Consider the following 15,105-nt stretch of genomic DNA (forward strand, 5'->3'; position numbering starts at 1 on the left):
ACCTTTTGTATACCTGTGGCTCCAAAACAGCTAGGATCCAAGATCAATGGCAGCCACAGGTCAAGTTGGAGTCATCCACAGGCTGTTTATCTTGATGAGAACTGACTGATGATGGCTTATGCAACAGCGGGCTTTGCAATTCATAAATATTTCGAGTCGGGCTTGAGCACTCCGGTGGCTTAAGAACCAGAGGAGCCTCGTCTAATTGTTTGCCTCCTTTTATTGGCCACCGATCCACTGCCAATGCCAATGCCAATGCCAATGCCACTGTGCAGCGCCGTCGGAATGGCGAGGACAAGTTTTTGTGGGCCAACCGCGATTGTGATCTTGGCCAGGTCCTTAGCGGGCTACACGTGCTGGCATCCACATCCACTGGCATCGTGATTCGCAACGATATTGCGTAACCTGCACGCGACCAGAAATTTAACGCAATGCGGATAGATCGAAGCAGGCACAGCGGCGGTCAACACAATAGGTTATTAGTGTGAAATCGTTTTATTTTTAAATAAACCTGGATGGGAATGAAAACACCTGTGATTACCATTTTTCTCTTCACAGTACGCATCTAGAACTTCAGAACTCCAAAGAAGTTTTCGAAGATTATCTGTTCTCTAATTTATATATAGGTACATATGTACAGGGACCTATTATCGTGCCAACCACTGTGCGTGGACTTAGATCGATCTATTATGGAGCGATCGTCGTGCTTCCAATCGACATTGCTGAAGTCGAATTTAAAGCCGGAGAGATGTGCCTTGTTGGGACCTAATGCAATTAAGATTCGATTAAAAGTTTTCACACACCTTTCCTCGTCGGCGGATGGCGGGCTTGGATGTCAGGTGTGCCAGTCCGGGATTGGGATGGAGCATGGAGCGGTACTCCCACATAAATTAGCACGTTACGTGCCGCTTTCCGCTGTGCACTTCCTCATCCTCATCCGTTTCCGCTTCTGGTTCTGGGTTCTGGGTACTGGGTTCTGGGTTTCTGCTCAGAACCAGCTTTCCAGTACTTTCCATTTTCTGGGAGCCAGAGATCCAGAGATCCTCAGCTCCCGCCCTCGGCCACTGGGCTCATTCGTGACTGAAACCTCGTCGCCTTTTCCTTGGCCTCTGCTGGTTCTTTGTTTATGGCTGTGAAATTCGCAAATTGAATCTTGCACAGGTTGAAGACCAACTGCCTCTTTTTCCCCAGCATCACAGCCTCACAGCCTGCTGAGCTATGCACACGTAATTATCCTTAAAGCCAGAAACGTGACGATATTTGCAATTTTCATGCATTTAAGTTCCGTTGAAAATGTTCGGCAGGCTTGCGAATATTAATGCCGAATGCGAACTCAATGCGGATTCCAATTTCGCATACATTGTAGCTACTTCGATTCGCTGGCTAAACCTCTTTTTTCGCCTGTTCACTGACAGCCGGGTAGCTTTTTAATTGTAGCCCTGAGCAGAGGATAGAGATACCCATCATAAGATCGACTACACGGGTTATTTCGGGCGCATAATGTAGGGTAAATAGAGGTCAACTCATTTGAGAAGCTGAAGCTACTTCAATTAGCTTCCAGCTGGAAAAGTTGCTTGCATTGCAAACACAGTACTTTCCGCTTAAAGCCAAATGATAATTCATAATTACGTGGAAAATCACATACGAATGCAGATATCGATTTTCTCGGAAAATTATTATTAATGTGCAGAATGGAATGGTTACATTCTGGAACAACGGGCAGAACAAACGCGATTACCAAATCAACAAGAGCTACAACCACATGGCATCCGCGCCAAATTCATTCAGTTTCGAATGCCTTCGTCTGTCGACTCGATTCGCGAAAATATTTCTCAATGTCTAACCCGAGGCCATGGCCAAGGAGTCGTCCGGGTCTCCAATGGCCTACCTTCGACTACCTTCGTCCAGACCCTGGCCACCACCACCTATTAATCAAAATCTCTTGATCTACACAAAGCCATGCACTGCGAGAAATCGCGTATCAGTCGCATATCCGGCCATGCGCAGCCAGCCCAATTGGCTGGCCAACAGATTTCTGGAAGTGTGTCCAAGTTCGAGGACAGCATACACATCCACATCCGTAGCCCCTCCACGTTGATGGACGATCAAGACGCCATGGCTCCGACTTTGACTCCACCGAAAACTTTGTTTCTGGCTACACAGGTCAACAAAACTGGGGTGTTTCTCTTCTCCTCTTGGTAGATCTAATGCCTTTGGAGCTGAGGTTTTACTCCATATTTATACTTTGTTATTTAATAGATTTTCGGCCCACTTGGTAACAAAGGGTACTAAGAACACTTGAATAATGCTTTATAATGTTTTAATAATTCTGGCTTGGTAAAACAGTGTATGTGGTACTATTTAGCTTGACGCCCAACCCTGTTGGGCAGTGTAACTTTGGTGGAGACTGGCGGGGGCGGCGCTCGACCCTTGGCAGGGATTTCGTGGAGTGGGGAGCAAACCCGCGGTAAATCACAAAAGCGAGCCACGATACCACGATGCGATAGCAGCTGTAGTTTGTTGGGGGCACCGACTAGGCCTTGAGATGGACTTGCCGCCCTTGGCTCTTTATTAAATTAAGTTAAATCATGTAATTTCCATGTATCCAGTCAAAAGTGCACCTCTTACTCGGGGCAGCAGTTCTAGGCCCCGGGAAGGGCCACATTCTAGGCCTGCAATCATCTGCAGGCCTGGGAAATTGCGCAGTCGATGCCTTCAAATTGATTGTAAATGTTTGCCCAGGCGGGCTTTAACTAATCAGATATCCGTGTTGTTTTTTAAATAATGAAATAATGAAAGTAAAGAACAGATTCCAATTGCTTATACAAGACAGATATATCTTTCTTTCAGATCTTGAAATGAGTAGCTAGTTTATATATGAGGCGCTAATCTTTTGCCACTGTGGTCTACTTCTCACTTGATATGAGTGGAGCTAGAAGAAACATTTCTATCTGTCCGAGTTTCAGCTTACTTATTAATTCATACCTGAACTCGGCGTACGAATGCTGATTTGTTGAAATGCCAGCGAATGCAAATCGCCAGCGGCCCCCCACATGGGAAAGGGTGCTCCCTTGGAAAGGTTTCGGCTTGGGGAGTGGAGCGACCCACAGCAGCGTTTGTCTTCCACTTTACAGATTGGAGTGGAAATTGTATATCGCATTGGTGGTTAGAATAAATAAATTCCCGTCGGAGCAAACGAGCAGCAGTCAGTCGCAACATTTGCCAGGTAGACCCATCGCCCAGGTATTCCAGCGAACGGGTCTAGACGGACCAACTCCAACTCCATCCCCACCTCCATCTCCATCTCCACCTCCATCTGCATCTGCATCTTTAGCTCGAACTTCAGCTCCGCACAGCCTGCATATTTATGAGATTTATTTTATTTTATGCGATGTCGCTACCTGATACTCCGATACTCCGGCTCCGGCTCCTGCTCCTGCTCCTGCTGTCCGTGCGCATTTATTAGATGACATATTTTATTCATTCTAAAAGGAGCGGCGACCAGGCGATTAGCCATGTTCAGATAGCCAAATTGTTCCGGATGGCATGGCTGCCGTTTCGTTTCCGCTGGCCAAGCCGATTTATGGCCAAACATTTCCTTGGCCGTGTAATCTGTCAGCCGCGAGAGATAGGATTCGTGGTGGGGAACAGGGGCATTTGGGTAAGGTGGAGCCAATCAGCAGCCATATGTATTGACTAAATCAAAGTACTAGATTGTTGGCCCTGTGGGAATAGGCCTTTCATGTTACCCCCTTCCTCCAAGGCTTTTCCCTCATGTTGCGTAATAAACCACAAGTGGCTCTGATATCTCTGATCTCCAACTGACATTTACAGGCAGAGAAAATGGGCACTTGGTAAATTATCACATATCATAATGGTAAATTATCAAGACAACAAGGGAGCTATGTTTATGTGTTGGAAGGAAGCCTACGACTACTACACAAAATGAAACTCATTTCGGAATCAAATATAAATCGGTTCGAGTATGCATATTATCATATATGCATATAGTATCCGCCTTATCAGTTATATTTTTGTCAGGAATAATATAATGTGTGTGTCCCATCTGGGAATCAGAATTTTTTGAAGCTTTTTCCTTGTGTTTTTCCCTGTGACTTTAATCAAACGCCGCCGCCTGCTGTGGTGACATTGAGAAATGCCGACGGCAGCGGCCAGGTCTCCGATTTCTGCTGCCGATGGCGGCCACATGTTCCTCCGCACACGTCCAACACTTTATGACAATCATTTGAGTTAATTGCCAACGGGCCGGGTACTCGGAGGACCACACGGCGAAGTGGCCGCGTGTGGCGTAAATACCGCGTCTCATTTGGCCAAGCAACTCATCTGTTTAGCCGCACTTGCAACATGTTGCATGGCGTGGTGTGGCCCAGACCATCTCCAGGTCCATCTCCGCCAGCGACCCCGCCCCCAGGCGAGATCCATTCCCACTGCCAGACCCATCTGAGCTGGGCAGTAAAAGGCATTAGCGTCCGTGTCTGTCACCTTCGTCATGGTCACGCTAATCGTGGTAATCGGCTGCGCCAATAAACCGACAGGTTTATGGACCTGCAGACGCGGAAGCCGGCCTCCTGCGACCAGGCGCATGCGCACTTAATTTAAAAGCAATTAAAATGCGAATTGATGTCGCGATCGATTTTTCACCAGTCGCTTGGCTCGGAGTCGGTGCTGGCCAAATGCCAAAGCGGGCCAAGTCCTCAATCCCACTTTCGTCAATTGGGAGAGATCCAGCTCAGTGCTTCCTAGTATTACAATCTTTGTTTATAAGCTGTCTGGTTAGAAAGAGGTTTTGCGAGAAATTGTGTCAGCTAAAGTTGGTAAAGAAGGAGGATAACTATTGCTATAATACTCATTACAACGGACGGAAGTTTTCGCCGTTCCAGCTGTTGACCAGTGGATGGGTCGATCAGGATGAGGCTGCTATGTTGCTGCCGGACCAGACTTATGCCGACTACGATGTGGGCCGCCACCAGCTGCTGACCTACCACAAGAGCAGGAGTCGCGGCTTGAAGTCCCAGCTGCAGCGTTCCAAGAGCTCCGATGCCAGCAGCAGCAGCTACGAGCGAACGGCGGACTTCTTTGAGAACATACCGGACTTCCTTGGCGATTCCCTGCCAACCTTTCTCTACAGTCCGCCGGAGCAGCAGGATGCCCAGGCGAGCGGCGGCGAGGTGCGATTGGAGCGGGATCAGCTGGAGGATGGGGACGAGGAGGAGGAGGAGGACCAGGATAGCGAGACCACCAGCCACAGCGACAACTGCGAGGATGACGATGTCCTGCGACTGTGCGAGGACTTCCTCTGTCGCCATCGCATGCGACCCGACTTTTTCTGCCAGTACCACAAGGCAGTCAGGTGAGTGATTAATAGCATAAACCCAAATAATATTAGAGAAATGTATGATTAGAGAAAATATTGAATATTTCTCTCATTTGTATTTCTATTTATATTGCAATTGCCTTGAATATATCAAATCACAATTGATATGGCATTATTATCATCTCATCATGTTTTCAATACTAATGAAGTCTGTCATTTTTAGTTCCACAACGCCGTCACCAAAGCAAACGAAAACCTCAACCCCCATTGCGCAGTGCAAGTCCGTATCCCCGCCAGGAAAAGTCCAAGCGGACAAAAAGGACCTCAAGTCGAACAGGACGAGTGCTGTGGTGGAAAGGTTTGCCAAGTTCTCAGCCATTTACACGCTTCCAGTGCCCAAGAGGAAAAAGACATGCAACAAAACCACAGGAAATATCACAGGTAAAACCAAATTGCAAGAAAGCTTGATTAAAATTAAAATTCTTGTACATGTAATATATTGATAATTGGAACACCAAAATTAAGAACGAAGAGCACTCTATTATTATTAGAAAGTAAAAACAAGATAAAAAATTATTTCTACATTTGAATGCAGATTTTTAGAGAATTGCCCCAGAAACATTTAGAGGTACGCCACTTCAAAATCCGATTAAGATAAGTTGAGTTATGGAGTTTAAAGCTTCAGCCTTGTGACATTTTTTAACTTTTTGGAATTTCTACATCAGAAAAATTACAAAAAATTGAAAAAAAAATAAATTTCTAACTTTGAATGCAGATTTTTAGAGAATTGCGCCAGAAACATTTAGAGGTACGCCACTTCAAAATCCGATTAAGATAAGATATGGAGTTTAGAACTTTAGCCTTGGGGCATTTTCTAACTTTTGGAATTTCTACATCATACATCAGAAAAATTACAAAAAATTGAAAAAAAAAATAAATTTCTAAATTTGAATGCAGATTTTTAGAGAATTGCGCCAGAAACATTTAGAGGTATGCCACTTCAAAATCCGATTAAGATAAGTGGAGTTATGGAGTTTAGAACTTTAGCCTTGTGACATTTTTTAACTTTTTGGAATTTCTACATCAGAAAAATTACAAAAAATTGAAAAAAAAATAAATTTCTAACTTTGAATGCAGATTTTTAGAGAATTGCCCCAGAAACATTTAGAGGTATGCCACTTCAAAATCCGATTAAGATAAGTGGAGTTATGGAGTTTAGAACTTTAGCCTTGTGACATTTTTAACTTTTTGGAATTTCTACATCAGAAAAATTACAAAAAATTGAAAAAAAAATAAATTTCTAACTTTGAATGCAGATTTTTAGAGAATTGCCCCAGAAACATTTAGAGGTATGCCACTTCAAAATCCGATTAAGATAAGTGGAGTTATGGAGTTTAGAACTTTAGCCTTGTGACATTTTTTAACTTTTTGGAATTTCTACATCAGAAAAATTACAAAAAATTGAAAAAAAAAATAAATTTCTAACTTTGAATGCAGATTTTTAGAGAATTGCGCCAGAAACATTTAGAGGTACGCCACTTCAAAATCCGATTAAGATAAGTGGAGTTATGGAGTTTAGAACTTTAGCCTTGGGGCATTTTCTAACTTTTGGAATTTCTACATCATACATCAGAAAAATGACAAAAAATTGAAAAAAAAATGAATTTCTAAATTTGAATGCAGATTTTTAGAGAATTGCGCCAGAAACATTTAGAGGTATGCCACTTCAAAATCCGATTAAGATAAGTGGAGTTATGGAGTTTAGAACTCTAGCCTTGGTGCATTTTTTAATTTTTTGGAATTTCTACATCATACATCAGAAAAATGACAAAAAATTGAAAAAAAAATAAATTTCTAAATTTGAATGCAGATTTTTAGAGAATTGCGCCAGAAACATTTAGAGATATGCCACTTCAAAATCCGATTAAGATAAGTGGAGTTATGGAGTTTAGAACTTTAGCCTTGTGACATTTTTTAATTTTTTGGAATTTCTACATCATACATCAGAAAAATGACAAAAAATTGAAAAAAAAATAAATTTCTAAATTTGAATGCAGATTTTTAGAGAATTGCGCCAGAAACATTTAGAGATATGCCACTTCAAAATCCGATTAAGATAAGTGGAGTTATGGAGTTTAGAACTCTAGCCTTGGTGCATTTTTTAATTTTTTGGAATTTCTACATCATACATCAGAAAAATGACAAAAAATTGAAAAAAAAATAAATTTCTAAATTTGAATGCAGATTTTTAGAGAATTGCGCCAGAAACATTTAGAGATATGCCACTTCAAAATCCGATTAAGATAAGTGGAGTTATGGAGTTTAGAACTTTAGCCTTGTGACATTTTTTAACTTTTTGGAATTTCTACATCAGAAAAATTACAAAAAATTGAAAAAAAAATAAATTTCTAACTTTGAATGCAGATTTTTAGAGAATTGCGCCAGAAACATTTAGAGGTACGCCACTTCAAAATCCGATTAAGATAAGTGGAGTTATGGAGTTTAGAACTTTAGCCTTGGGGCATTTTCTAACTTTTGGAATTTCTACATCATACATCAGAAAAATGACAAAAAATTGAAAAAAAAATGAATTTCTAAATTTGAATGCAGATTTTTAGAGAATTGCGCCAGAAACATTTAGAGGTATGCCACTTCAAAATCCGATTAAGATAAGTGGAGTTATGGAGTTTAGAACTTTAGCCTTGTGACATTTTTTAACTTTTTGGAATTTCTACATCAGAAAAATGACAAAAAAATTGAAAAAAAATAAATTTCTAAATTTGAATGCAGATTTTTAGAGAATTGCGCCAGAAACATTTAGAGATATGCCACTTCAAAATCCGATTAAGATAAGTGGAGTTATGGAGTTTAGAACTCTAGCCTTGGTGCATTTTTTAATTTTTTGGAATTTCTACATCATACATCAGAAAAATGACAAAAAATTGAAAAAAAAATAAATTTCTAAATTTGAATGCAGATTTTTAGAGAATTGCGCCAGAAACATTTAGAGATATGCCACTTCAAAATCCGATTAAGATAAGTGGAGTTATGGAGTTTAGAACTTTAGCCTTGTGACATTTTTTAACTTTTTGGAATTTCTACATCAGAAAAATTACAAAAAATTGAAAAAAAAATAAATTTCTAACTTTGAATGCAGATTTTTAGAGAATTGCGCCAGAAACATTTAGAGGTACGCCACTTCAAAATCCGATTAAGATAAGTGGAGTTATGGAGTTTAGAACTTTAGCCTTGGGGCATTTTCTAACTTTTGGAATTTCTACATCATACATCAGAAAAATGACAAAAAATTGAAAAAAAAATGAATTTCTAAATTTGAATGCAGATTTTTAGAGAATTGCGCCAGAAACATTTAGAGGTATGCCACTTCAAAATCCGATTAAGATAAGTGGAGTTATGGAGTTTAGAACTTTAGCCTTGTGACATTTTTTAATTTTTTGGAATTTCTACATCATACATCAGAAAAATGACAAAAAATTGAAAAAAAAATAAATTTCTAAATTTGAATGCAGATTTTTAGAGAATTGCGCCAGAAACATTTAGAGGTATGCCACTTCAAAATCCGATTAAGATAAGTGGAGTTATGGAGTTTAGAACTCTAGCCTTGGTGCATTTTTTAATTTTTTGGAATTTCTACATCATACATCAGAAAAATGACAAAAAATTGAAAAAAAAATAAATTTCTAAATTTGAATGCAGATTTTTAGAGAATTGCGCCAGAAACATTTAGAGATATGCCACTTCAAAATCCGATTAAGATAAGTGGAGTTATGGAGTTTAGAACTTTAGCCTTGTGACATTTTTTAACTTTTTGGAATTTCTACATCAGAAAAATTACAAAAAATTGAAAAAAAAATAAATTTCTAACTTTGAATGCAGATTTTTAGAGAATTGCGCCAGAAACATTTAGAGGTACGCCACTTCAAAACCCGATTAAGATAAGTGGAGTTATGGAGTTTAGAACCAGCCTTGGGGCATTTTTTAATTTTTTGGAATTTCTACATCAACATCAGAAAAATGACAAAAAATTGAAAAAAAAATGAATTTCTAAATTTGAATGCAGATTTTTAGAGAATTGCGTCAGAAACATTTAGAGGTATGCCACTTCAAAATCCGATTAAGATAAGTGGAGTTATGGAGTTTAGAACTTTAGCCTTGTGACATTTTTTAACTTTTTGGAATTTCTACATCAGAAAAATTACAAAAAATTGAAAAAAAAATAAATTTCTAACTTTGAATGCAGATTTTTAGAGAATTGCGCCAGAAACATTTAGAGGTACGCCACTTCAAAATCCGATTAAGATAAGTGGAGTTATGGAGTTTAGAACTTCAGCCTTGGGGCATTTTTTAATTTTTTGGAATTTCTACATCAACATCAGAAAAATGACAAAAAATTGAAAAAAAAATGAATTTCTAAATTTGAATGCAGATTTTTAGAGAATTGCGCCAGAAACATTTAGAGGTATACCACTTCAAAATCCGATTAAGATAAGTGGAGTTATGGATTTTAGAACTTTAGCCTTGTGACATTTTTTAACTTTTTGGAATTTCTACATCAGAAAAATTACAAAAAATTGAAAAAAAAATAAATTTCTAACTTTGAATGCAGATTTTTAGAGAATTGCGCCAGAAACATTTAGAGGTACGCCACTTCAAAATCCGATTAAGATAAGTGGAGTTATGGAGTTTAGAACTTCAGCCTTGGGGCATTTTTTAATTTTTTGGAATTTCTACATCAACATCAGAAAAATGACAAAAAATTGAAAAAAAAATGAATTTCTAAATTTGAATGCAGATTTTTAGAGAATTGCGCCAGAAACATTTAGAGGTATGCCTCTTCAAAATCCGATTAAGATAAGTGGAGTTATGGAGTTTAGAACTTTAGCCTTGTGACATTTTTTAACTTTTTGGAATTTCTACATCAGAAAAATTACAAAAAATTGAAAAAAAAATAAATTTCTAACTTTGAATGCAGATTTTTAGAGAATTGCGCCAGAAACATTTAGAGGTACGCCACTTCAAAATCCGATTAAGATAAGTGGAGTTATGGAGTTTAGAACTTCAGCCTTGGGGCATTTTTTAATTTTTTGGAATTTCTACATCAACATCAGAAAAATGACAAAAAATTGAAAAAAAAATGAATTTCTAAATTTGAATGCAGATTTTTAGAGAATTGCGCCAGAAACATTTAGAGGTATGCCACTTCAAAATCCGATTAAGATAAGTGGAGTTATGGAGTTTAGAACTTTAGCCTTGTGACATTTTTTAATTTTTTGGAATTTCTACATCATACATCAGAAAAATGACAAAAAATTGAAAAAAAAATAAATTTCTAAATTTGAATGCAGATTTTTAGAGAATTGCGCCAGAAACATTTAGAGGTATGCCACTTCAAAATCCGATTAAGATAAGTGGAGTTATGGAGTTTAGAACTTTAGCCTTGGGGCATTTTTTAACTTTTGGAATTTCTACATCATACATCAGAAAAATTACAAAAAATTGAAAAAAAAATAAATTTCTAAATTTGAATGCAGATTTTTAGAGAATTGCCCCAGAAACATTTAGAGGTATGCCACTTCAAAATCCGATTAAGATAAGTGGAGTTATGGAGTTTTGAACTTCAGCCTTAGGACATTTCTTAATTTTGTTCAATTTCTACAACATCATACATCAGAAAAATGACAAAAAATTTAAAAAAAAATAAGTTTCTAAATTTGAATGCAGATTTTTAGAGAATTGCCCCAGAAACATTTAGAGGTATGCCACTTCAAAATCCGATTAAGATAAGTGGAGTTATGGAGTTTAGAACTTTAGCCTTGGTGCATTTTTTAATTTTTTGGAATTTCTACATCATACATCAGAAAAATGACAAAAAAATTGAAAAATAATTTATTTCTAAATTTGAATGCAGACTTGTAGAGAGTTGCGCCAGAAACATTTAGAGGTATGAAACTTCAAAATGCGATAAAGATAAGTTGAGTTATGGAGTTTAAAGCTTCAGGCTTGTGACATTTTTTAACCTTTTGGAATTTCTACAACATTCCCCGACTACCTGTTACTAAGCTAGTGTAAGTGCGAAAGATAAATTTCATAATTTTCTGGAATATCGGTAAAAATTACGAATAAAATTAAGAAATGTAAAAAAAATGTAAAATGGGCGGACAGACGGACGGACAGATGGACATGGCCAGTTCGACTCGGCTTTTGATCCTAATCAAGAATATATATACTTTATATGGTCGAAACACTTCCTACAAACTTTTCAACGAATTAATTATACCCTTTTACTGTTGGAAATGCTTGCTGTATGGCTAAATGGGTTATGTGTTTGCTTTGAAAATGGCAACATGTGATTTGGCCACTCCCTCTTATTATCTATATTGACCAGCGATAAAACCAAATTTTATAGACCTTAGACATGACACAGTTTTGCCTGATTTTATTATATATCAGAGTGACTGGCATAGTTGCATCGTTAATTAAAATCGGCTTTGCTCGGGAAAATGTGTCTTTGGAAACATAAAGGATTTCTAGTCCTGTGGACGGTCTCACATGTATTGATATTAGAGGTAAATGCAGAAAAGGTCTATCTCGAGTTATAGAGCTTTTAAGGAATTTGAAATATCATTGATCAATGTTGGATTCACAGTGCTTGGGAAACAAAATGATCGGCCGATTTGAGTCGATAAATGGTATAGAAGGCGAAACGGAAACTCTATTCACTTGTTCATTGCGGCTCATTGGTAGAGATCGCATGTTAAATGGATCGATTACGCACAAAGTCGACATGGACGACTCCTTCGAGGTGTGGATGGATATTCTGCAATTTAAGAACGGAGAATGGATTCAAGGAAACATCAAAGTGCGCACAAGGCCCTGCGATTGGTTCACCAACTACTTTGGTAAATTCTTTCTGCCCATGATCAAGGACTCAAATCTGCCGCCTCTTAAAGATATGTGTGTCTTCCCAAAGGGTGAATATTATGTGCAAAATATCAAGCTCGAACCTCAAAGCTGGCCCACGATTTTGTATCGGGGCCTAAACCAGTTCAATATAAATTATGTAAGAAATGGCAAAAAAGCCGGTGGCATTCAATTTGTCGTCGAATTGGAAGAGTCAAAATTATAGACATCAAACGGGCCAAATGATTGTAGATAAAAATGGCCCAAAAAATGTTTAATTAATGGCAATCATGTACATTTCTTTACTTTAGTTTTATACAAAACTGATTTACTATTGATCTATTGGAATTTAAAAAGTTTTTAGTTGAAACATTTGCTTTTCGGGAATATTAAGAGCCTATTTCCAAACACATTTTAAATTATAAATAAAGTTGAAATTCGAAAGAAACGGTTTTTACCAGCAAGCAGTCGTCGGCGAGTTAAGGTGTTAAATAAGCAGTCCAATCGACACCCATTTTCTTTAAGCAGTTTCACTGCTTGCGTCCGCGAAGCGGTTATAGAGTTATCGATAAAAATTCGCCGATCGCCCGCGAAGCCGTCTCAACCGCACAAATTGGCAACCGTTATTTTAAAAAGGGACCTTAAAATTGCTGTATCTATGATTTTTTTAGCAAAAAAAGGGTTTGCTTGTCTTAATATTTACGGATCATTATTAAAGTCACGTAGTTGTGTTGCCGTCAAACGCCTAGCAGCTACATATGTAAACACCCTTGTGAATCTATGCGCATTCACCTTGCAGTGCTGTGGGAATTGCGAAATGCAGCAAAGCAACAAACAATCGTCGCTAATTATCACGCGACCAGGGAAACGAGTCGAGATGGTCGGCGGGCGGGGGTTCAAACACTTGACCTCATATTTGAGCAACTGCACGCATCTCAGAGGGTAGAGCCTTTTACCTGTTAGAAATGTTACCTGGCCGAGCGGGAGAGCACGTAACCAGAGCTGAGAGACCCGACCCAAGATCTTAGGGAGCTGCTCCCAAGCAGAAGCAGCAGACGCGTTCAGTCTGCCGCTTGAGTTTGGTTCGTTCGCATCGGGTGCTCGCGTTTGAATGTTGTATCTGAGCCCGCTCTCCTCTCTTGCTCGAGTTCCAAGTGAATACCCAGTGAAACGGCCGCTCAAAACCCAATTAAAGTTTATAATTAATCGGCGAAGAGGTCACGCTAGCCGAGAGTTGAAAGTGCCACAAGCAAATTCGCGGATCCAGCGGAGATCGATCTGAAAACTCCAATCCATCTCCCTCTGTGTGGCTGTATACTGCCTAGCGTACTGTGTCGTGTGTACCTTCGAGGTATCGAGAGGCATCGAGGTATCTAAGCGCACATCTACACTGGGTCTGGCTGCCTGTTGGACCTGGAGTTAAAGTTGGAAACTCGTTTTTCAAAACCAAAACGACGAAAAAAAGTCTGCACAAAACGAGAAAATAAGCGCGGCCGCGAAGAAAACAACAGCAGCAGCGAAACTAGAGGAGGGGGGTGAAAAAATAAAGCACAATAATATAGGAAAAGCAAAAGCAGATCCAGAACCAAAACCAAAACCAAAGCCAAAGCCAAAAACCTGACGGCCAGGCTTCCAGTGATTTGGTTCGGTTTGGTTTTTGGCCGTCTCTCGCCCTTCTGCATTCTTTTCGCTTGTTTACTTATTTTCGTGTGCTGTGCGGCTGCTTCACTTGTTGCAGCTGCACATACGTTCGCCCAAACATACATATCCCTCTCGCCACATACGTATGTATATATATTTATTCGGACTCGGTTTCGGGTTCGGTCTGTATGGCATAGATATAGATACGGTGCCTGCCAGAGCCTGTGCGGAAAACGAAAAACGAAATACGAATACGAATACGAATACGAAAACCTGTTCCTCCGGCCATTTGCGAGTGTATCGGTGGCGGTGAGAGCCTGTATACGGAATTATTCAAATAAGAAAATCGCCGTCTTGGTCGTCGTAGTCGTGGCCACACAAATGTTCAACAACGATGGCCACATTGGGCCTGTCAAAAGTCTTCATACTGGATAAATACTTTACCGAATTGCAAAAATTTTGGGAGACGGAGAAGAAGCTGCAGGGTAAGTTGGATAACATCCCTGTGATAAGTTAGTCTATCAGTGACAGGAATTTCGAGTTTGTTTTCCAAGTCTTATGTGTAGAGGTAGGGAAAATATTCACCATCTTGAGCATGAAGAGTTCACTTCTTGAACATAAATAACTTTCACGGAAACACATATGCACATAAATCGTTTGAACAGTAATGTTAGTTGCTTAAGTCCAATTGCTTTTCAAGACAGCAAATAAAAAGGATTTTTCATAATATAGTACCAAACAGATATCATTCAAACAGATACTGCAGCTTTAAAACTGAGGCGCTACTTTCAAGTTTGTTGCTTAAGTCTTTCGTTAGGTATAGACAAGAAGCGCCAATTGTAAAGCATCTCAGTGTAAAGTCAGTTAATCCGATATGAATTGTTTACTCGTAAGGGAAGAAACATTAGTTTCTTCCCTATTTTACTGCTTTTTTGAAAGTTCACTGTTGTTACTTTAATATTTTATAAGTCCATTTCCTGTTTTAGCAACAAATACATAACTGAAACAGAAGCTTAACTTTATATTATTGACCATTAGTCGAGCCATTTGCTGGATTTATTTTCTGGACTATCTGTCAAGAGTGCCAGTTGATTGGTTCTTGACTTACCTGTCTTTACCATCTTGGGCTGCCTGCCTGAGTTTTTCAATCAACCTCCATGAGCATTCGCAGTCGATCGCATTCATATTCATAATCATCGGCAATAACT

The 15,105-nt window shown here is 39.0% G+C and overlaps 2 protein-coding genes across 3 annotated transcripts in view; both read left to right on the forward strand.

Moving 5' to 3' along the window:
• LOC6541803 (unconventional myosin-IXb) overlaps positions 1-15,105 on the forward strand; it is a 28,719-nt gene that overhangs the window by 4,657 nt on the left and 8,957 nt on the right. Inside the window, exons 2-3 of one of the 2 annotated variants that reach the window (XM_015159924.2) lie at positions 4,902-5,371; positions 5,559-5,776. In XM_015159924.2, the coding sequence (XP_015015410.1) occupies positions 4,941-5,371; positions 5,559-5,776 (649 nt within the window). In that variant the 5' untranslated portion in view covers positions 4,902-4,940. Of the gene's footprint in view, positions 1-4,901; positions 5,372-5,558; positions 5,777-13,281; positions 14,383-15,105 lie in introns of those variants that run through there. The other variant, XM_001969172.3, reaches the window with a different exon arrangement.
• LOC6543371 lies at positions 11,858-12,488 on the forward strand. Its single transcript, XM_001969171.3, has 2 exons — positions 11,858-11,922; positions 12,003-12,488. Exon 2 carries the CDS (start codon positions 12,018-12,020, stop codon positions 12,480-12,482), a length of 465 nt encoding a protein of 154 aa, XP_001969207.2. The 5' UTR covers positions 11,858-11,922; positions 12,003-12,017; the 3' UTR covers positions 12,483-12,488.

Source organism: Drosophila erecta, unplaced genomic scaffold (assembly GCF_003286155.1).
Source record: "Drosophila erecta strain 14021-0224.00,06,07 unplaced genomic scaffold, DereRS2 tig00000055-arrow-pilon, whole genome shotgun sequence".
NCBI classification, from domain to species: domain Eukaryota; kingdom Metazoa; phylum Arthropoda; class Insecta; order Diptera; family Drosophilidae; genus Drosophila; species Drosophila erecta.